The 23,516-nt window shown below is 35.6% G+C and overlaps 1 protein-coding gene across 9 annotated transcripts in view; it reads left to right on the top strand.

The window, feature by feature from the left end:
- The window catches only part of WDFY3 (WD repeat and FYVE domain containing 3), a 280,919-nt gene that overhangs the window by 223,033 nt on the left and 34,370 nt on the right, over nt 1-23,516 (top strand). For 7 of the 9 annotated variants that reach the window (XM_053666391.1, XM_053666395.1, XM_053666397.1 and 4 more), the window contains 7 exons: nt 3,478-3,531; nt 5,979-6,147; nt 14,584-14,747; nt 17,687-17,835; nt 19,533-19,653; nt 20,170-20,255; nt 22,854-22,934. In XM_053666391.1, coding sequence (XP_053522366.1) covers nt 3,478-3,531; nt 5,979-6,147; nt 14,584-14,747; nt 17,687-17,835; nt 19,533-19,653; nt 20,170-20,255; nt 22,854-22,934 — 824 coding nt within the window. The remainder of the gene's footprint in view (nt 1-3,477; nt 3,532-5,978; nt 6,148-14,583; nt 14,748-17,686; nt 17,836-19,532; nt 19,654-20,169; nt 20,256-22,853; nt 22,935-23,516) is intronic. The other 2 variants (XM_053666398.1, XM_053666396.1) reach the window with 1 other exon arrangement.

Here is a 23,516-nt window from a genome sequence, read left to right as displayed (position 1 = left end):
AATATGCAATCTGGCAATGTTGACAACAAAGAAGTTCCCAAAACTAGAAGCATCTGCTATCCCACTGACTTCTGCTGTGAAATCAGAAGACTGACTACTTAAAGATACAGTTTTATTTACATCTCTAGCAGCCCTTGAAGTATAGTCAATATTTGCATCCCAATTTTATAGATGAGGAGTAGAAACCTAGGAAAGTTAAGGAACTCTTTCAAAGTCACAGCTACCAAGTAGTGGAGTAATATATGCAGTGAATGTAGGTCGACAGTTCTCCAGAAGTTGAATCATTTTTAAAAAGAAAAGATTCTGTCTGATGTTCTCTGGTTTTGTGACATTATCTGTAAATATCGAATTTCTTTCAGATAGAACCTACATATTAGGCTTTGTCTTTCTAATGCTAGCAGAGTACCTAGAACTTAATAAATTTTGATTGAGTTGACTACCAGCATTCACTCTTCCTAAGTTTTAGATTTTATCCATTGCTTCCTGTTCATTCTGTAAAATTTTCTTAATTCTGTAATTTTTCCACTAAAAAGGGCTAAAGCCAGATTTTATGGGACCTGATGTTTATACAACTGGGGGAGGGCTCTACAAAGGTATGAGTACAAAGTTACCAGGGCCAGCCGTGTTTCTAGGGTTTGAAGGGAATCCATGGGAAGTGAGGGCTGTTAAGTTTAACCTTTATTTGCTTCATAGTAAATCCACCTCCACCCTGAACTGTATTAAAATATTGCCTCCCAGAGGCAAAGCTTAATCGTTTTCCCCTTTCAGCGCCTATAAATGTGGTGCCCCCTTGCATCTTACAAAGGTGCCCACCCCTCTGTAAAATATAGCCCATACTTTTTGCAATGTAACAGATATGTGCCAGACTAAAAATTTCTTTTGAAGCCTCTTGATGGGTAAGTAGGCTTTATCTGGAGCAAGGGCCAGTGGTTTGACTGATTATTTGCTTTATGATTAACAGTAATTACTGTTTCTAAGTAGCATTTACTTTCATAGTTCTGTTGCTTAAGCTGAAAGAATACGGTGATGATTAAAAGCTCTTTTCTTATTTTAAAATCTTTGACGTGTTAGAAATGAAACAAGGGATTTTTTAGTCATTAAAGTTTTTTCGTAAACCTTCATAATATTACAAACTGTATAAAAATAGCATACCTATTCTAAGTTTTGAACTTTTATTTCTTATTTTTGAATTGGATATTTGTTTATAAAATATAGAACATATTTTAGTGTTTTATTTGCTGCAGATTCAAAAGCTTTGGAAATTTCTCAACTAAAACTGTTTTTTGTTTTTAAAGTAATAGTGGTATTATGTCCTGAGAAAAATTGGCATATGTGGACAATTCTGTATTCTTACATGAAAATAATTTATCCTGTCTACACCGTGACTTTCCTTGGGGGATATTTTCATAACTGAAACAACTGAATGAAATTACAGCATAATTTCATATTTAAGTGGTAATATCAGTTATAGATATTGTTACAATGTGAGCCTTAGATATGATGAATGTACAAAATCTGGTTATTTTAAAGCAATTGTCTTATTATCTTGAATCCTATGGAAGGAAGGAAGAGTACATGTCTTGCAATTTTTAAAATATTTAAAAATTAAAACCAGGTTTTAATTCTGTAATCCCCTTATTTTCACAGAATAATAATCTCATACAAGATTTACTATTCTTGTAAATATCATCGGAATAAAATCCTCAGTGTCTACCTATTAATGTTGGCCTCCTCAGTGCAGAAGGGTAAAAAACTTACTGGAAGGTTCCTTTTCTAATTAAGGGAGTCTCTTATGGCTGCCATTTTTATATGACATAGATGTCATAGGACTCATAGAAACTAAGCAGCTCATTCAGGAAATTCTATTGCCAACATTATAGAAAAATTTGAAGTAAAGGAACTATAATATTATTCTAAAAATTTTGACATTGAGAAATTGAGATTTCTATATAAACATAATTGTAACAATATATAAAAAATCTATGGAAATACTAAAATTATTGGTATAACACATATCTAAGCTATTGAATGCTTTACTACCTTTCAGTAAAGTAAGAACTTTACTTAGTCATTGGGTCAGTGAGCACATATGTATTAAACCAGCAATGCCGTGTTATATGCTACAGAGAACATACAAGAGCATACAGGTCAGACCTTGCCCACAGTCTGGTTGGGGGATATATAATGGATATCGGTGTTGGGTTTGACAGTAGTCATTGGTCCATTTTGCTGTATTGGCTTATCATACATCTATCAAGCATTCTTTCTGTCTTGTTTTTTGGGAATTTCAAATGAGTTGCAGAATACTCCACATGCATTTCAGTCAAGTTCAATATTTGTTTATAAAATTTTTATTGATATAAATTTTACATACATTGAAACACACAGATCTTACGTGTACCATGCAGTGAGTTTTAACTGATGCGTAGTATATACTTGTGTAACCCAAACTCTTATCAAGACAGAGAATATGCATGTATATTTTAAAAGTTATTCTTCAATCTAAGGTATGCTTCTAAAAGTTTGCTTTGAAAGAAAACAAAAGGTTTGCTAAAACCATGTGAGGTATTTCAGAGTATGCCCAGTGGTCCAGGGTTTGTTTTGCCCAGGGAAGCAAACATCCAGTGAGTTTGAGTTTTTGCCTGCTCATGTTTACTGTAGGGAAAGATGGTAGAAGTCCTCTTCAGATAGAAACCATAAAAAGAAAAACTGGCAGAAGTTCTTTGGTGTATTATTGTCGGTCTTTAGCTCTCTGTGTGTTTACCTGCATATGCCACACACTACAGCTCCACAGAAATTTTCTTCTTGTTAATCAGGATTTTATTCTGAGAATAAATATAAAGCAGCTACCCAATTCTTTAAAAGTACTCTTTATGAAAAACTTTCGGTTTGGAGGCTGATGGTCCAGTCTGCCTTCTGCTTTCAGCCTTTCTGGGCTTACAGCAGTGTACGTAGTGAGAGGAGTAGGAGGACTTTAGGCTTTATGGGAGGATTTTTTTAACAATAAGCACTTAGTGATGTCTGTGGTGTGCGGTTATCAGATACAATTATTTCAACCAGTTGCTTCTCTTACAAAATAGAGCTGGGGGATAAGCACAGTGAGAGGTAGGAGGGAGATAATAGCTAGTATTAGATTCTGTTGTCCAGCGTTTTCCTTCTGAAGCTATATAAAGAGTTGGCTGTAAATCATTCATGACCATGGTACATGCACTGAAGTCATGTCTGTGATTTTTACGTGTGTCTTGTTCAGTAGCTCTGAGAATTTTAGTGTACTTTAGTTTCACTCTAAAACTACTCTTGATAATTAAAACAATCACAGAATGCTCAGTGATTATTTCAAGCAGCCTACAAATCCTGTTAATTTTCTTTGAGCAAGTACATATTCCATATTCCATACAATCCTCAAGAAGAATTTATTTTTTGTGTTGTTCTTTATGTTTTTTTCTGATGTGTTTATACTTAATACCCTGTTTTCAGTCTGAGATCCAAAGTAAACAGCCTGAGACACCTGATGATATCATTCCTCAAAAGGTAAAATACAAATTACTGTAAAAAAAATGCAAAACACTTGCAGTTTTGTTTTGGGGTTGTTTCATTTTGTTTTGGTGCATGGTAGATTAGACTAACTTGAAACATTGACTTTGAATTTGCTCTTCCTGTAAATTTCTTAGAGTTGAAAAGTTGGTTTCATTCATACTGAGAACTGATGTAGTCTTTCTTGGCTTTGCCCTAATTGGCTTCCTAAGGTCTGTGTGCTGCTCACTAACAGGCAGAATATTCACTGTGCTCACTGTAAAATGTGAATGGCTTCATATGTAAACTAACAAGTTCTGACGCATGTTAGTGATGGGCAGCCTGACACCTTCAGCTTTTTATTGTTACTCATTTTTCTAGGTAATAAACTATGTATTTTGAGAATGCAAGGGTATCATCTTTTAAAATTATAAACTAAGAGTATATGATCACTTTTCAAAATACAATTTAAATTTATCTTAATTTGTTAAAAAAATTATAATGGTTTTTTGTTGTTGTTGCTCCTGGAAGATTCTATATATAATTTGGAGGCAGGGGGGTGTAGTTCTTTAAAACAAAGAAATATACCCCTAAGTATTTAGGGTAAATGCTTATGGTTCCAAGTTTAAATGTGGAGATGTCCCACATGTTAATTCATTGTCTTGCCCATCACTAACTCTGCTTTCATCTTTTTAAAATTGAATAATTTTGAGTTGAAGATAACTGTTATGCCTTATATAGGAGATTTGTGACAGTACAAAGTTTACTACCTTTCTTTCACTTTAAAGATATTACAATATTCTTATTAGTTTGCTCATTAGATCTTTCCATAATTGTAATATTATTTTACATCATATTAATACTTTCCTATGTTATATAATAGATTTCAGTTCCCATTTGGGCATATCATTCATTAGTTAGCTTGTGGCTCTCTTTTATTCCCTGGCTCTGCCTGAGGTTAAAAGAAGGGCGGTGTGGCTTTAGATAGGTATCTTTTTATCTCAAAATTGATTTATTATTTCATATCCCAGCCAACTGGACACTTAGGTTCCATTTAAGTTTGAAATCATTTTTTTAAAAAGGTCTTGCTTGAAGTAAGCTTTGTCATAGACAGTACATACTGACTACCTGAGCTTGAAGAGTAGGCCAACAGAATATTTTTAATTACATGCTTTTGTTCATAGGAAAGGAGAAGTAAAATAATGTTTACAAGGGCAACATTTTAAAGCATGTTTCAAACTCCATCTTTTTCTTAATTGTTAATCCTAAGTCTGAGTCTAATTCTGGTTGAGGAATGTTTGTACATATAAACATTTTCCTCTGGTTTTTCGTTTCTGTAGAAAATTTTAGACAATTTTTTATTGTATTATATTTTTTAAAAAGCAGGCTTAGGTCAATTGGAGAACCTATTTTTAGGGTAAATATTAGTTACCCTGAAAAATGAAATGCTATGTCATGCCAAAAAACTAAATTTTCTTTAATGTTCCTAGGTAATACATTTCTTTTCGAAAAGGGACTTACCACCATATTTTTCAGACTATAAAATGCACATTTTGTAACCAAATTTTTTGCTTCAAATTTTTTCCCCTATTTTTCTCCTCTAAAACCTCAGTGTGTCTGGGTTCTGCACCATAAGATGCACCTAGGTTTCAGAGGAGGAAAATAGGAAAAAAAAATTTGAGGCAAAAAATGTGGTACCAAAGTGTGTCTTATAGTCCAAAAATTACAGTACATACATTCTTGATATACTTTTAGTTAGTAAGATTGTGGGTCACATTCTTCTGCACAATAAACAACAAGGATGTTTTAACATATTGGAGATACCACCTTGGAATGGCAGACCAACCAGAGAGTGCCATCTGGCATGAAGCTGGTTGATTCCATGTTAGGTCCAGACTCTGCAGGTTTGAGCCATTTTCAGAGTTCCAGAGAGACCTGGGAATATGTGAAAGAACAGGGCAATTCTGAGTCTCTACCTCCAAATATCTGATTTAAACAGTCATACGAATGACTCCAACTGAAGGCTGGTCCCTTAAGGCCTGACCTACTGGGATGGAAACACAGTTCCAGGCCCCTCACAGGCTAAACATCTTGGAACCTGACAGTGGTCTCCAACAGTGCTCATTCTCTTCACTTTCCTGAATAGGGAAGTTTTCTGATACGTCGGTGAGGCGGTACTATACTAATGTGAAGTTGTTTGCCTAGAGATGATTTATTTCTATTTCAGGAATAACAAAACTGCTAATATTGTTTTATATATGTCTTTTCAAAATTAAGGGAATTTAAAAATAAAGAAAACCCCCAAATCTATGGATTTACTGTGTATTTAAAAACCTATTAAAAATCTCATAACAAAAAAAAAGGTGACACAAAAAGAAATCTTGACACCATGCCTTCCCTTGGAAAGCTTATATTTTAATTCTTGAAGATAATTATTTGAGTTCTTTTCTCTTGTTACTTCTTAGAAACCTGCTAGGTACAGAAGAGCCATAAGTTATGACAGTAAAGAATACTACATGCGACTAGCCTCTGGCAATCCAACCATTATACAAGATGCCATCGTAGAGACTTCAGAAGGTGAAGCTGCTCAACAAGAACCAGAGCATGGTGAAGACACTATTGCCAAAGTCAAAGGTCAGCCTTCTTGATTTTAGTTTAAAATCATTTGGAACAGTCCTTGTATTTGAACCTATAGGAAAATGTGAGCAGCTGTAAATGGTGGTGCCAACTGTAAAGGTAACCATAAATATTATACCATCTCACCCTACTTAAAAATTAATTTCTGTACTAAAACTCAAGCTAATGGCTCTTCTTTATTGCCTATAGATGAATGTATTATACCTGTTGGCTTAATAATTTTTTTATTGTATTGTGCAGAATTCTCAGTGGCACCTGATATTTCCAGTGCCCTAATAAGTAAATAAATATTTGTAAAATTTGAACAGCCACTAAATATACACTGTTAGTGCATGTTAGCCAACAGTGAGCAATAGGGTCTTTCTTCCTATAATTATTCCAAATCTATACTTTATGGAGCTTAGTAAAGCAAATATACGATGATGAATAGCGCTAAAATGGCCATGGGCTTTCTTATTTGTTACTTTATTTTTAATGTATTTTTCCCATTACTATTTAGTCCCCTTCTACTCCCCTCACCACCACTCCTCTCCTGCACTCACCACACCGTTGTCCCTGCCCATGAGTCTTTTTCCCTTTTGCTCAACCCCCCCATCCCCTGTACTACCCCTCGCCATAGCCATCGTCCTGCTTTCTATCAATGAGTCTGTCTCTATTTTATTCTGAGTTCAGTTTGTTCATTAGATGCCACATATGTGTGAGATTATATGGTATTTGGCTTTCTCTGATGACTTATTTTATTTAGCATAATGTTGTCCTAGTCCATCCATACTGTCACAAGGGTTAACATTTTCTTTGTTTTACAACTGAGTAGTATTTCATTGTGTGAATGTCCCATAGTTGTTTTATCCACTCATCTACTAATGGACATTTGGGCTTCTTCCATAGCTTGGCAATTGTGAATAACATTATAGTGAATATAGGGGTGCTTATGTTCTTTTGAATTAGTCTTTTGAGTTCCTTTGAGTATATTCCTAGAAGTTGGATCACTGGGTCAAAAGGCAGATCCATTTTTAATTTTTTGAGGTATCTCCTTACTGTTTTCCACAGTGGCTGCACCAGTCTGAATTCCCAACAGTACAAAAGGGCTCCCATTTTTCCACATCCTTGCCAGCACTAGTTTTTTGTTGATTTATTGATGACAGCCATTCTGACTGGTGTAAGGTGATATCTCATTTTTGTTTTAATTTTCATTTCTCTGATGATAGATGGTGAGCATCTTTTCATATGTCTGTTGGCCTTCTGTATGTCTTCTTTGGAGAAGTGTCTATTCAGGTCCTTTGCCCATTTTTAAATAGTTTTTTGTTGTTGTTTTAGTGTTGAGTTTTGTAAATTGTTTATAAACTTTGGATGTTAACCTCTCATCAGATGTATTGGAAAATATATTCTCTCATTCTGTGGGTTGTCTTTTTATTTTGTTGATGCTTTGCTGTGCAAAACCTTCTTAGTTTTATGTAGTCCTATTTGTCTTTCATTTCCCTTGCCTAGGGAGATACATCTAGTAAAATATTGCTACAAACTATGTTTGAGATTTTGCTGCCTGTGTTTTCTTGTACAGTTTCTATGGTTTCAGGTCTAACATTTTAAGTCTTTACTGCATTATTTTTGTGTGTGGTGTAAGAAGGTGGTCTAGTTTCTTTTTTTCTTTTTTTTTTATCTGTCCAGTTATCCCAACACCATTTATTGAATAAACTATCTTTAGTCTATTGTTTGTGCTTCCTCTGGTGAATATTAATTGACTATAAAGGTGTACATTGGTTTCTGGGCTTTCCATTCTGTTCCGTTAATTGATGTGTTTGTTTTTATGCCAGTAACATGCTATTTTGATTACCACAGGCTTGTAGTATAGTTTGATATTAGGCAGCTTGATTCTTCCAACTTTGTTCATCTTTCTCAGGATTCTTGTTGCTATGCGGGTCCTTTTGTGGTTTCATATAAATTTTTGAAATATTTGTTCTAGTTCTGTGAAATATGTCATTGAAATCTTGATAGGAATGTTGTTGAATCTGTAAGTTGTTTTGGGTATTATGGACATTTTAAGGATGTTACTTCTTCCTATCCATGAACGTGGTATATGCTTCCATTTAATTTGTACCTTTTTCAATTTCTTTCTTCAGTGTCTTACAGTTTTCAAAGTATAGGTCTTTATATCCTTGATTAGGCTTATTCCTAGATTTTTTATTCTTTTTATAGAATTTTTGAATGGGATGATTTTCTTAATTTCCCTTTATGTTAGTTCATAACTGACATATAAGAATGCAACTGATTTCTGGATATTAATTTTGTATCCTACTACTTTACTAAATTCATTGATCAGTTCTAGTAGATTCTTAGTGGAATCTTTGAGATTCTCTATGTACAGAATCATGTCATTTGCAAATAAAGACAGTTTTTGCTTCTTCCTTTCTAATTTGGATGCCTTTTATTTCTTCTTGTTCAATTGTTGTGACTGTGATTTTTAGTACTATGTTGAATGCAAGAGGTGAACACAGGCATCCCTATATTATTGCTGATCTTATGGAGAATGCTTGTAGTTTTTGCCCATCAAGTATGATGCTGACAGTGATATTGTCATATATAGAGTCTCTATTATGTTTTAGTATGTTTCCTTATTCCCACTTTGTTGAGAGTTTTGATCATAAATGGGTGTTGGATTTTGTCAAGTGCTTTTTCTGCATCTATTGATATGATTGTATGGTTTTTATCCTTCATTTTGTTTATGTGGTGATTCACATTTATTGATTTGCGAATGTGGTAGCAACCTTGCATTCCTGGAATAAACCCCACTTGATCATGGTGTATGATCTTTTTGATGCATTGGTGTATTCAGTTTGCCAATATTTTGTTGAAGATTTTAGCATCTGTGTTCATCAGTGATGTTAGACTATAATTTTCTCTTTTTTGTATTGTTTTTACCTGGTTTTGGAATTAGGATAATGCTGGCTTTATAAAATGAGCTTGGCAGCCTTCCCTCCTCTTGAATTTCTTTTCTTTTTTTTCTCTCTCTTGAATTTCTTGAAATAGTGTGAGGAGGAGAGGTGTTAGTTTTTCTCAGGATGTTTGGTAAAATGGCTTCAACTGGGAAGCCATCTGGCCCAGGGCTGTTGTTTGTTGGGAGTTTTTTTTATTATGGCTTCAGTTTCACTAGGTGTAGTCTGGCTCATCATATTCTCTGATTCTTCCTAACTTAGTTGTGGAAGATGTTACGTTTCTAGGAATTCATCCATTTTGTCCAAGATGTCCAGTTCGTTGGCATATAGTTGCTCATAATATTTTCTTATAATCCTTTGTATATCTTTGGTGTCAGTTGTTATTTCTCCCCTTTCATACCTGATTTTATTTATTTAGGTCCTTTTTGTGTATGTGTGCATCTGGTTAAAGGCTTGTCCATGATTATCTTTTCAAAGAACCAGCTTTTGGATTCATTGATCTTTTGTATTATTTTTTTCAGACTCTATTTTGTTTTTTTCTGCTTTGATCTTTATTATTTTCTTCATGTGCTCACTTTGGGCCTTATTTGTTGTTCTGTTTCAGGTTCCTTTAAGTGTAATGTTAGATTGTTTATGTGAGTTTTTTCTTGTTCCTTGAGATAGGCCTGTAATGCTATGAATTTCCCTCTTAAAATTTCTTTTCCTGTGACTCACAAATATTTTTGGTTGGTTGTGTTCTCATTTTCATTTGTTTCAAGGTATCTTTTGGTTCTCATGATCTCATTGTTGACCCAACTCATTTAATAACATATTATTTAGCATCCATGTGCATTTTTCAGTGCTCTTCTTGTGATTGATTTCTTGTTTCATAGCATTGTGGTCAGAGAAGATGCTTGATATGATTTCACACTTGTTAAATTTATTATGACTTGTTTTGTGTTCTAAAAATGTGGTCTACCCTAGAAAACATTCCATGTGCATTTGAAAAGTATGTATATTCTGCTGCTTTGGGGGTGAAGTGCTCTGAAGATATCAGTTAATCATATAAGGCCGCTGTCTGCTTGTTGATTTTCTATCTAGAATGTCTACCTATTGAAGTTAAAGTGGTGTTAAAATCCCTGACTATGACTGTATTTTTGCTGATCTCTCCCTTTATGCTCATCAAGATTTGCTTTACATATTTAGGTGCTCCTGTGTTTGGGTACGAAAATATTTACTAGGGTTGTACCATCTTTTTAGATTGTTTCCTTTATTGTTATAAAAAAAAATAGTGTCCTTCTTTGTCTCTTAATATAGCGTTGGTTTTAAAGTCTATTTTGTCATAAAAAAAAAGGATTGCTACCCCAGCTTTTTTCCTTTTCCATTTGCATTAAATATTCTCTTCCATTCCTTTACTTTTAGTCTGTGTGTATCTTTTGATCTGAGGTGGGTCTCTAGGTGGCATCATATAGATGGGTCTCATTTTCTTATCAATTCAGCTACCTTGTGTCTTTTGGTTAAAGCATTTAAGCCATTTACATTTACAGTGATTATTGATAGATACGTATTTAGTGCCATTTTATTTGTTAGACTATTTTCCTCTGTTTCTTTTTTTTTTCTCCATTTCTCTTTTTCTTCTTCTTCTAAAGCAAGCTCTTTAACATTTGTTGCAGTACTGTACTGGTTTGGTATTAACAAACACCCTTAGCTTTTTCTTGCCTGGGAAGCTCCTTATTTCTCATTCAATTTTATATGATAGCTTTGCTGGGTAGTTAGTCTTGGTTTTGTAGGTCATTGTTTTTCATCACTTTGAATATTTCATGCCACTGCCTTCTGGCCTAAAATGCTTCTGTTGAAAAATTAGATGACAGTTATCAGTGCTCCCTTGTTAGGTAACTACCTGTTTTTCTCTTCTGGCTTTTTGGATCTTCTCCTTGTCTTTAGGCCTTGCCATTTTAATTATGAGGTGTCTTGGATTGGGCTTCTTTGGTTCCAACTTGTTTGGGACTCTCTGAGCTTCCTGGACTTGTGTGTCTTTCCTTCACCAGATTAGGAAAATTTTTGATCCTTGCTTCTTCAAATAGGTTTTTGGTCCCTTGCTCACTCTCTTCTGGTATTCCCATGATGCAGATGTTGTTTGCTTCATATTGTCCCAAAGGTTTCTTAAACTCTCCTCATTTTTTAAAATTCTTTTTTCTTTTTACTGCTCTGCTTGAGTGTTTTTTTTCTACCTTATTTTCCAAATCACTGACTCTATCCTCTGCTTCATCTAACCTACTGTTTATTCTTCCAGTGTATTATTTATTTATTTCAGATACTGCATTCTTTACTTCTTACTGGTCCTTTTTTATGGTTTCTATGTATTTTTTTCATGCTGTTGAGTATCCTTAGAATCATTACCCTAAACCCTCTGATAACTCTGATAAATTGACTGCCTCCGTTTTATCTAGTTCTTCTTCTGGAGAATTCTGTTGTTCTTTCATTTGAGCCCTGTTACTTTGTTTTCCCATTATGGGTGCCTGTTTGTATTTGTTTCTATGTATTAGGTAGATCTGCAAGACTGGTACAGGCCTAAGTCAAACCTTGCCTGTAACTAGCCCCAGGCAACCTGTTTGGAGCTATCAGTGATCACAGTGTGTGGCTCCTCCTGATGGGACAATGAATGTCTTCCAGCTGTACTCCTCAGCAGCAGGGCTTAAGCCCCCCAGGGTAAGGCAGAATAATTCCTATGGGCAGGGCTACTTCTTTCCCTCAGGCTGATACCGTTCTGAGAGGAGTGCTCAGCCTGAGAAAGATGGCTCCTGCTGTATGGGGAATGGCCCAACATAGGGATCCTGGCAGCTGACCCTTCAGTTCTTTTCCCAGAGCCACCAGCCCCAGACTCTCCTCACATGTCTCTAGTCCACTCTTCCCTCCCTCTGCCAGAGTCCAGGGTAAGTGGCTGGAAATGGAATTTTGTGCTTTGGCCCTTTTAAAAGGTACTCAGCATCTCCAGCCATCTCTTCCTGGTGGACAGAAACCCTGCTGCTTTCCATAGCTGTATGTTACTTGGGTTCCTTTCCTTGTTCTGGTGCTATAGGCTGGGGAGCCCAGTTTGGGGTTTAAACCCCACGCTTCTCAGGGGGAAACCCCCAGCCACTGATATCCCTCCAGAACTTCAGCGGCTGGGAGCCCAGCCAGCCCTCTCTTGTCTTCTTCACACTCCCTATCATTCATGTTGTGGTGAAGTGGTTTCTTCTGCCTGTCCTTGGTTACAAGGCTTCTCTGCAGCCAGTGTTCATTTGGTTATTCAGGATGATTTTTCTCTACTTTAGTTGTAATTCCAATTTGGTCCTAGGAGGAAGTTAGTGTAGCTTCCACTTGTTTCTCCACCTCTTGGGTCCTCCACCATGGGCTTTCCGATTCTTTTACATATGCGTGCCCTCTGCTGCCTTTGTACAGCGTCTCCATGATGTGGACCTTAAGAACCCCTCCCCAGTCTTAAAGACTCTGGTAAATAATCAAATCATCCTTCTCTGAAGCCTTTTCCAACTCCCCTGTCCACCAAAAATACCACCTTGCTCACATCTCTTACAGCAGTTTCAGTGATTTTTCTTGGCTTTATGTTTTTATGAATTATAATTTTGTCAGAGGCAGAGATTATTTTTCATTTCATTTTATAGCTTTTGACACTTGGCTACCTGAAAGTGGAGATTCAGTCATTACTGAATAAATCAATCCATTGTTTTAACTTTTTAAATTCTCTGATTCACCATAAATTCAAAAGTCTTGGCATATTTTATAATAAAGCCCCAGATTATAAATTAAGAACTATAAAGTAAAAATCAGTTCCACATTCTATAGATTAAATTAATAGTATATGACCATCTCAACAAAATACAACTTGAAGATTGTGATTCATTTCTCTTATTATTCTAGTATTGCCTGTCTTCTCACGATGACTCTGACTTACTAAACATTTCACAGTTGATATAACAGAGTTTATGACCTTTTGAATTTTCTTGACATTGCACCAGCAATATTATTGACATGGGTCCAAAGCTGTATTGACTGGCTGAAGCCCCCGACGTATAATTCACAGAGTTATACAACTTGTGTTTGGGACACTTTACTTACCAGTGTTTGGGTCATTGGTGCTTCACTTCTCTGGGCTTCATTTTCCCAATCTCTAATGGAGCCACAAATACTGGCATCACTACTATGATATTCAAGGTGTTATGCTAGACATAGACTATGTTGGAGGCTTTGATTCAAAAGATGAAAAGTAATGTAGCTGTAAGCTTTCCCCCGTTGTGGATGTCCTCAGCAGGACTCGATCTCTTGTTTACTGACTATACTCTTTTATATGTGAAAATAACATCCTTCCCATGGTAAAGCAGAACATCTGGTTACACATATTCAAAGCTTATGATTCTAACAGACTGACTTACACTTTTTCAAAATTCTTAGAGCAACTATCAGTCATAGGTGTAACATGACTTTTTTGGCACAAGAAAGATGATTACTTTAAAGAAATGTGGGATTTAGAGTGTATTTTGAGTGTTGCATATATTTTAGTATCTCATCAACTGATTTTGATATCATCTCCTGTGACTTTTAATAAAGTTATCAAAATATAGGCAGTAAAATGTGTCCTTAATCCACAAATTAAATGATTTGTGCCTGTTACATAAAGAATTATCTTCTTGTTCTACATTGGCTGGTGTGACTCTGTGGATTGAGTGCTTGCTGTCCTGTAACCTGAGAGGTCACTGGTCTGATTCTCAGTCAGGACATATACCTGGGTTGAGGGCCAGGTCCCCAGTTAGGAGTGTGTGAGAGGCAACCAATTGATGTATCTCTCACACATCAATATTTCTCTCCCTTTCTTTCTCTCTCCCTTCTCCTCTCACTAAGAATAAATAACTTTTTTTAAAAAAAGAATTCTGTTATTATTTATGAACTGATGATATGATCAGATTCATTCATGTATGAATGACCATACTACTGTTTGTGACATAAGTCTTAAAATAGCCTTTGTGGGCCCTCTAAGTAGGTGGGTTCTCTTGGAATCATGTTTGTAAAGTGTATTTTTTACTTGTTTCTGATTGTGATTGACCATTTATTCATGGTACCCCCTCAATGACATTTGTCCATAAGCAACACCATCCTTACCATTAATTACGCTAAACTCTCTTTATCACCATTATCTGATACTTATTTAGAATTTACTATTCATTAACTGTAATGCTAAGTGTTTTCTACATAATTATCTTATACCTCCAATAATTCTCTAAGATAGATAGTATTTTTATCCCTGTTTAATAGATAAGAAAACTGAGATTCAGAGATGGCAAATGATTCTCCAAGGTCACACAATCATTTAACTGCAGAGTCTGTATTGTTAGACTGCTGAGCTGTGCTGCCTCCGTCTACCTTGTGGAGTTATCATATGGGAGCTGTATACAAGGGACTGAATGAGACTGAAATGCTTCCCAAATGGCCCCTGCAGGCTCATGTGGCCCTCTTGGTCATTGTCCTATAGGTCTGGTGAAGCCTCCTCTAAAACGGTCTCGATCCGCACCTGATGGAGGAGATGAGGAGAACCAGGAGCAGTTACAAGACCAGATTGCTGAGAGCAGCTCCATAGAAGAGGAGGAGAAGACAGATAATGCCACACTCCTGCGCCTGCTAGAGGAAGGAGAAAAGGTATTGTGCTTCTAAAAAGTAAGGATTGTATTTAAGTAACTTGTTTCCATTTTACAAGACCAGTTGATAGGGTGTCAGAAGATAAATATTTCAGCCTCCATGATGAAATAACAATATTAAACAACATTTTGGGTTCAGTACTGTGCTCATGCCATCTTCAGGATTGTCTGACCTAGCAGAGCACACTAAACAGCGTGAAATTTCATCAGATACAATATTAACAGTTGACAGGTGGTTCACTGTCTTCCTCTACCACTTTTATTAGACTGCAGTTCTTGCTATAATTCTCTATTCCAAACTCATGTACACAACCCATTCTGGCATTGTATTAATACTTTTTGGTACGCCTCTGTAATTCCAGAAACCACATTCAAGAAGCTTCAGCCAGTCTGTACCATCTCCTGCAGCCTTGTACTTGACCCCTACTCTCCTTCACTCATAGAATATTACCTTGCCTTCCCATTTCTCTCAACCTTCTAAACCTTGCCCCTCTTTCCAAGTTCATTTTATTGACTCTTTTTTGTAGCCTGTGCCTCCTGCGGCATTTTGTGTCTTGCGGTTTCCAGTATCTATGATGTTATTTCCTCATTCTGCACATAACTCATTGTCACCTTTGCTAAAATGCCCCTCTCTCCATCATTTACATAACCTCTCCTTGTACCTCCCATTGATACAGCCTCATTGATTTGGATGTCTTTCGTACTCAAATGTAAGAAGTGTTTCTTGACTGTTTTTGCCATGTCAGGCTTGATTAGCTACCTCTCCTTATGCTTTTGTAATGCCTTGTGTATATACTGTGTTTTGTCATGTCAGGATCATTTGTTCCTGTGCCTGTCTCTATCCGTACCCAGAGAGCTTCTGATAGACAGGTGCTGCTGCTTTTTCTGTCCCGTTGTTTCACACAGGTCCAGTCTCCTAACAGACACCCAATAAACCTTTGAATGAAGGAGCAATTGGTTGAGTAAATAAAAGGATAAATGAATAAAGGAATGGATAAATGTATAGTGATTATCTTCTTTATAAAGGATGGTCTTTTTGCCAGTTATATTAGATGTTGGAATACCCCTTGAAATTTTACCCACTAAGAAGTAGTAACCAGAAATCAGAATATAATTTTTAAAATTCTGTTTGAATGCATGGCCTTGTTAATCTAGAATGAGAATATTTTTAAAAATCAAAGTATATTAGGTATGAAGTAAGCAAAAGAGAGGCTCTGGGGTCTTAGGAAATTTTGTTTCTTGATTTAGATGCTGGTTGCATTATATTTAGCATTTGAAAATTGAAGCTGTGCATTTGTGAAAAACATTTTTCTGTATGTATGTTACACTATGATAAAGTTATTTTAAAAGTACATCAGAGCCCTGGCTGGTGTGGCTCAGTGGATTGAGCGCGGGCCTGCGAACCAGACAATCGCGGTTCAATTCCCAGTCAGGGCACATACTGGGGTTGCAGGCCAGTTCCCTGCAGGCCAGTTCCCAGCAGGGAATGCATGAAAGGCAACCATACATTGATGTTTCTCTCCCTCTCTCCTTCCCTTCCCCTCTAAAGATAAATAAATAAATAAATAAATAAATAAATAAATAAATCTTTTTTAAAAAGTACATCAGTATTTTTCTGTAACATTCTATATTTTTATAGTTGAAGTAGTTCAAATGTGGCTATAAAGATTGACTCATATTTGTATATTTTGGAGAAAATTATTTTCTAATGCTGTCATTTGTTAAACTTTTAATCTCATGAGCACACTTTTTTCTCTAATTTAAGTTTCCATAGTGCAGGAAGTATATTCAAACTGACATTTATTTGACATTTGTTTGCCTGTGGATTAGTTGTTAATTTTTTTTTCCTTGACTCATATTGAACTGAGTTTAAATAAGAAAGAATTGTTACTAAGGACCTGTACTGCTCATTGGAAAGAAGACAATACTTACATTGAGAAATTTATCAACTCCTTCCTTCTATGGGGAAAAGACTACTACTGCCAGTTTGGGCTTGTTACAAAAGCACAGCAAACAGTCTGCCAGGCAGGCAGGATTCAGTTGTAGCAGAGAGGGACAAATACCCCAGCTGTAGTTCCAAATGTTGTTATGGAAGTGAACTGTGTGGAAGACAAGACAGCCAACAACTGCTAACATGATTATGTACATTATCTTGCTCTCATAACAAGCCAATGTACATTTGAAATTTACAAAGGCACAGAAGCCCAGAGAAATTAGGAAACTTGGCTAAATCTGTAAGTAACAGAACTGCGAATTCACTCAGGATTGTTAGGCTCTGCAGACCTTTTTCTTTTTTCACTTTTCTTTTTAATTTTATTTATTGATTTATGAGAGAGAGAAAAACACTGATTTGATGTTCCATTTATTTATGCGTTCATTGGTTGATTCTTGTATGTCCCCTGACCATAGATCAAACCCTCAACCTTGATGTATGGGGACGACACTCTAACCAACTGAGCTACCTGGCCAGGGTTGCAGACCTTTTTCAGTCTGTATCCTCCTGCCTTACAAAAGGCACAATTCTGATCTGTTTACATGTATGCCTCAATACCCTTTCCTGCCAAGTTTGTTGACTGTCTTCCTCATTATCTAACTTGTTTATCACTTGTAGAATCTCGAATATATGTGCTCGGCTTATAGTGAGTACTCAATGAATATTAAAAGAAAAGGATGAATGGGTGGATAGAAGTGAATGGTGGTTTCCTTTTACTGAGATCAGCTGCAAATCAAACTGCTATATTAGCAGATTCTTCCCACTATGCTTAAACTCAGATTTAATATGCTTAGCTCAGGGGATGCCATCTCAGAGCAACAACCCAGTAAAGCCCTGATTGCCCATGAAACTCATGTTTTAAAACCTTTTGCTTCAGTTATATCAAAAAAGAAATTATCTCAGTTTTTTAAAAGTCTGTTAATGAATGTATATGGTTTTCTTTCTAGATCCAACACATGTACCGCTGTGCTCGAGTACAAGGCCTAGATACTAGTGAGGGGCTACTTCTTTTTGGTAAAGAGCATTTTTATGTGATTGATGGATTTACAATGACAGCAACAAGGGAAATAAGAGACATTGAGACTTTACCTCCAAAGTAAGTAAATGAATGAAGATACACAGAGTAAAGCTATTCCTAGAAAACAACATATTCAAATAGATTTGTTCATCCAAATATTGTGTTTTAAATAATATTACCTCTCAGTTTGTGTGTATTTGTTATTAAATTATCACAGGGTAATTGTTATTTACAGATAGTAAAGAAAAAATTTCCTTTTATATCACAATGAAAACTAAATAAAATTTTATGACTGAATAACATTAGACACAAAGTTCCTTATATTTGTAAATTGTTCTTTCATTTTTTTCCTTTGACCTGTTTTTTGTTGCATTTTTTCCACTACAATTTATCCCCCTAATACTCTCTTCCCCCTCCACCTGCCCCACCCCCACAACCACCACACTGTGGTCCATGTCCATGAGTCCTTTTTCTTTTTTGCTCACTCCCTCCACCCTCTAACCCCACCCCCAGAAACTGTCAGCCTGCTCTCTATCTGTAAGTCTGTCTCTATTTTGTTCATTACATTTCCATATGTAATAGAATTGCTCATTAGTATAAAATCATATGGTGTTTGGCTTTCTCTGACTGCCTTATTTCACTTAGCATAATGTTCTCCAGATCCATCCATGCTGTAGCAAAGGGTGAAACTTTCTTCTTTTCTTATGGCCAAGTAGTAGTCCATTGTGTAAATGTCTCATAGTTATTTTATCTATTCATCTGCTGGTGCACACTTGGACTGCTTCCAAATCTCAACTGTTATAAAAAACACTGCCATGAACATAGGGGTGCTTATGTTTTTTCAAAATAGTGTTGTGAGTCTTTGGATAACTTTCCAGAAGTAGAATTGCTGGGTCATAAAGCAGATCTATTTTTAATTTTTTGAGGTAATTCCATAATGCTTTCCACAGTAGCTGTACCAATCTGCTTTCCCACCAACAGTGCAGAAGGGTTCCCTTTTCTCCACATCTTCCCAAGCACTAAAATGTCTATACAAACACAGTTGTAGAGAAAATGCAGGTACCTGCACAACACTCTAACAGAGAAAAGAGCATCTGTGTCCTCTGAGTGCCCCACAAGCAGTGTGACTGCAGCAAAGGCAGGAATTAAGTTTTATCCATCTTCCTTTTCTTCTGCCAGACAAAGCTAGAAGGATGATCAGAAGCTAAAGGCTTAGAAAGTCAACATGTTCCTCTCTCCCTTTGACATTTTGAACACCTTACACTGTTGAAGTGGACATGGTCACTGCAGTTCATTCCCAGGAGATGTTTCAAATAATTACTTTCAACAACAATCAGGGCCACATTATGACTTTCATGGGCCCCTTCCTCCGTATAAAAATGCTAAAAACTATTTTATGACTGTTCATTTAAAGATGAATATATTTGTATCATATATTAAAATATTTTCTGTCACCTAAAAGTTTAATATTTTTCTGATTTTAAAAGAAATTAAAACATTTTCTTGAGCTCCTAGAAGTACTTAGACCTAGGCACTCTGCCTGATAGATAAGTTGACCCTGATAGCAATAATGGGATTTTTAAAAATTAACTTCAGCAGAGGAAGTGGTTGACAAGTAGCTGACAAATTATTCTCTTAAACATATTTTTGAACTGAAATTTCTGATGTACTGTTCCCCAGTCCTATTTATATGTTAAAAATAACAGCTTTTGTTGGATTTCGAATTTATCTCTTGCTGTGTTTTCGTTTATGTTCTTTTTCTTGGATGCCTGTAGTATGCATGAGCCCATTATCCCTAGAGGAGCCAGGCAAGGCCCCAGTCAGCTCAAGAGGACTTGCAGCATTTTTGCATATGAAGATATCAAGGAGGTACATAAGAGGAGGTATCTCCTCCAGGTGGGTTGATTTAGTAGTATTAAATGTTTTGTTGTGTTCCTTCATTCAGAAGATGTATTATTTTAAAATTGATACATGCCATGAAAACCATCTGTAGGACCTGCATTATCCCTTAGAGTTATTTCTTAGATTATTCCTCAAATTTGGTTATGTGATAAGCAAACTCATATTGCATGGGCACATAACTCTGTATAATGCATCTTTTTAAAATATGACTTAAAACATTGTAATTGCCTTTTAATTTAAAATTTACACCCTTATATTTTTACAAAATTGTAACTTCATAATTATTTTATTTTACTATTATTCTATTATTAAATATTTTAGAAGCAAATTGAGAACACATTCACAACAAATTGGCTTTGTTTATTTTGTAATTGAGTCTGCTAGAAATTTATGACTCAGTGTTCTTCAGTGACTTAATTTTTTTTCAACATTATAGAAATTAATAGTGGAAAAGTTAATATATAATCTTATTTTTGTTTTTCTTAATTTTTTTTTCTCTGATCATTTCAGCCTATTGCTGTGGAGGTTTTCTCCGGAGATGGACGAAATTATCTCCTTGCTTTTCAGAAAGGAATTAGAAATAAAGTCTATCAAAGGTATTATTTATTACAGATACTTTATAATGCTATCCTGGGAGGAGATGCAAGGGAAACTAGTATCAGTTTAGGTGGTTTTTAAAAATCTTGAATTTAGATCAGTAAATTAATTTCTTTGAGAAAAATGTTTGTTTCATTTTTGCCAACCTCTTTAAAACAATGTTTTTCTAACTATGTTTTATAATGATGCCATTTTATTTTGAAATGTCTTTTTTTCTTCTGGTAACTATAGTTCTCATCAAAAGCTACTTTCATCACTAAGTCCTGTGTCTACAAATGTAAAAATGGATGCCGAAGCTGTAGCTTCAAAAATTATACTTTAGGTTCAAAATAGGCTTTCTTCACATTGAATAAAGAGACTGAGTTTCCTTAGAAATTTCATTCATATGAGACTTTCTCTGGACTTGGAAGGGAAGTTGGATGCCTTCATCACTGAAAAAGTAGCACAACAAAATAAAGCAGTCAATCTAATGTAAATATATTTTACTTTTCATAAAATATATTTACAATTTACATTGTAAAAAACAGGACATGTCCATGGCACTCAAAGATATTTTTGTTGGGTGTACAGAGAGTAAGGCTTTTGTGCACTGATAGTAGATACAAGAGACCTCCTCTTATTATTTGAAGGGTGGCATAGATGCTGCAGCAGCCCTGGAGTAAGGGAAGTTTTGTATTTTAAGTGATTGCCATGAGGAATGACTAATATCAAGCAGCATTGCTTATTACACTACAGTAATATTACCAGCGAGCACCTGGGGATGGGTTGTGCTTTGAATCAAGGGGTTGTGCATGTGGATTGGTAATTCACATATGGGAAGAACTAATAAAGTGACTGAAATTTTAATTATCTGGTATTAATTTCTAAAAGCGATACTGTTTCAACACTAAGAAATTATTACTCTTCATAACTAGACACCATTACAAGGAGATGTTTCTCTTTCTCTGAGAAATTTTTGTGTCCACATTCATTCCAAGAATTTCCACATAATTCTCTTTACCTTTAAAAAAATTGATGTTGACATCATAAACAACTCTGAAAAAAATTTGTAAGAGTGTCACAAAAGTTTCTTATCTTGTGTGTACTTTCATCTGTTCAATGATATGTCTTTTCTGTCGTTTGCTTAGCTATCATGATTTCTTCATGTCTTGTGCATATTTAGCTGTTAATCCTTCTGGGACTTCATTAAATTCGCTCAATTCCTGTGAATTAGTATTGCAAGGTCTTTTCTTCCAGTAACATGGCAGCATAGGTAAAAATCCCTAATGACTGATTTTGCTGTGAACCTTGTTTTTTGGCTTCGGAAGGCACCATCTTACCCATTTTTTGTAACAGTATTCTGACTATTGTGAATTCCCATTGCCTGCCATTTATTGGGAAATGGAGAGGTAAATGCAACAATTAAGATGTAAATGAACCATCCATCCATTTTTTAAATTTTATTCTTCTTTATTCAATTACAGATGTCCCAGTTTTCCCCCTTTGCCCTCCTCCATTTCTCCCCACCCCCACTCCCACAGTCCATCCGCACCCTGTTGTCTGTGTCCATGAAGCCTTCATACGTGTTCTTTGACTAGTCTCTTCCCCTTCTTTCCACCATTCCTCCCACCCCTTTCTTCTGGCAGCTGCCAGTCTGTTCTCTGTTTCCATGTTTCTGGTTTTGTTTTCTTCATTAGTTTATTTTTTTTATTAGATTACTCGTACAGCGATAGTATTTGTCTTTCACCTACTGGCTTATTTCACTTAGCATAATACTCTCCAATTCCATCCATTCTGTCACAAAGGGTAGAAATTCTTTCTTTCTGCTGTCTACTATTCCATTGTGTAGATGAACCATGGTTTTTTCATCCATTGATCTACTGATGGGCACCTAGGCTGTTTCCAGCACTTGGCTACTATAAACAGAGCTGCTAGGAACATTGGTGTGCATAAGTTTTCTTGAACTGGTGTTTCGGCATTCTTAGGGTATATTCCCAGCAGTGGAATCAGTGGGTCATAAAGCAGTTCCATTTTTAGTTTTCTGAGGAAACTCCATACTGTTTTCCACTGTGGCTGTACCAGTTTGCATTCCCACCAACAGTGCACTAGGGTTCCCTTTTCTCCACAGCCTCACCAGCACATAAAGCAGTATTTCTGACAATATATCTCCAATGCAAGGGAAAAAAGGAAAAAATAAACAAATGGAACTACATTAAATTAAAAAGCTTCTGCACAGCTAAAGAAACCATCATCAAAATGAAAAGGGAACCAGCTTTTGTGCGAGAATATACTTGCCAATGATACATCAAACAAGGGTTTAATCTCCAAAATGATAAAGAACTCACATGACTCAACAATCCAATCAATGCAGTCAAAAAAATGGGCAAAGGACTTCAACAGGCACTTCTCCAAGGAGGACATACAGAGGGCCCAGAGCCATATGAAATGATGCTCAGCATCACTAGCCATCAGAGAGATGCAAATTAAAACCACAGTGAGATATCACCCCACACCTGTCAGAATGGCCATCATTAATAAATATCCATCCTTTCTTAAGCTCCCATTAGATTCTAACTGAGGTTTCATTTCTAATTCTATGCTGTTTTTAAATGTTCCAGGTTTTTGGCTGTGGTGCCATCTCTAACAGACAGTTCAGAGTCCGTATCTGGGCAACGACCAAACACAAGTGTGGAGCAGGGGTAGGTTGATTTAATAGTAAAATTAGGATGTTTTAATCAATTTCCTTGGAGTCTTTTAAGCATGCATATATGCCTATATGCAATAATTGATTATATACTATACAGATTTCTATTCTGCTTCTTCCATTCAGAGTTTTATGTAAATATTTCTCTTTAAAAAATTCTTCAGAAATATTACTATATTTGCTTCCTATTCATTATATGTATAAAACATCCTTTTATTTGTGAATATTTCATTTTTATCATGCTGCCTTGTTATAATAATGGAAGTGTGATTCCTGATTATTTTTAAAGTCCCCTTAGTAAAACAAAGGGGTGTGAATTTGAAGGGTTTTAGTACATAAAACCAACTGAATTTCCATAAAAATTATACATATTTATATTCTACTTATGAATAAGTTTAATTATTTTCATAATGCTTGTCAACTTATTTTTAAAATTTTTATTGATTTCATAAAATGGGTTTTTTTTAGTTTTTAAATGCGCATTTTTTTATTAATAGTACTAGAGCTCTGTAAATGTTTGTTAGCCATTTAAAATCACCATTTGTGAGTTACATATAACTTTTGACCTTTTTTTTTC

The sequence above is a fragment of the Artibeus jamaicensis genome, unplaced genomic scaffold, assembly GCF_021234435.1.
Source record: "Artibeus jamaicensis isolate MK-2021 breed Jamaican fruit bat unplaced genomic scaffold, CSHL_Jam_final contig_452, whole genome shotgun sequence".
NCBI lineage: Eukaryota > Metazoa > Chordata > Mammalia > Chiroptera > Phyllostomidae > Artibeus > Artibeus jamaicensis.
The sequence above is the reverse complement of the archived record's forward strand: the minus strand, read 5'-3'. Positions and strand labels throughout refer to the sequence as shown.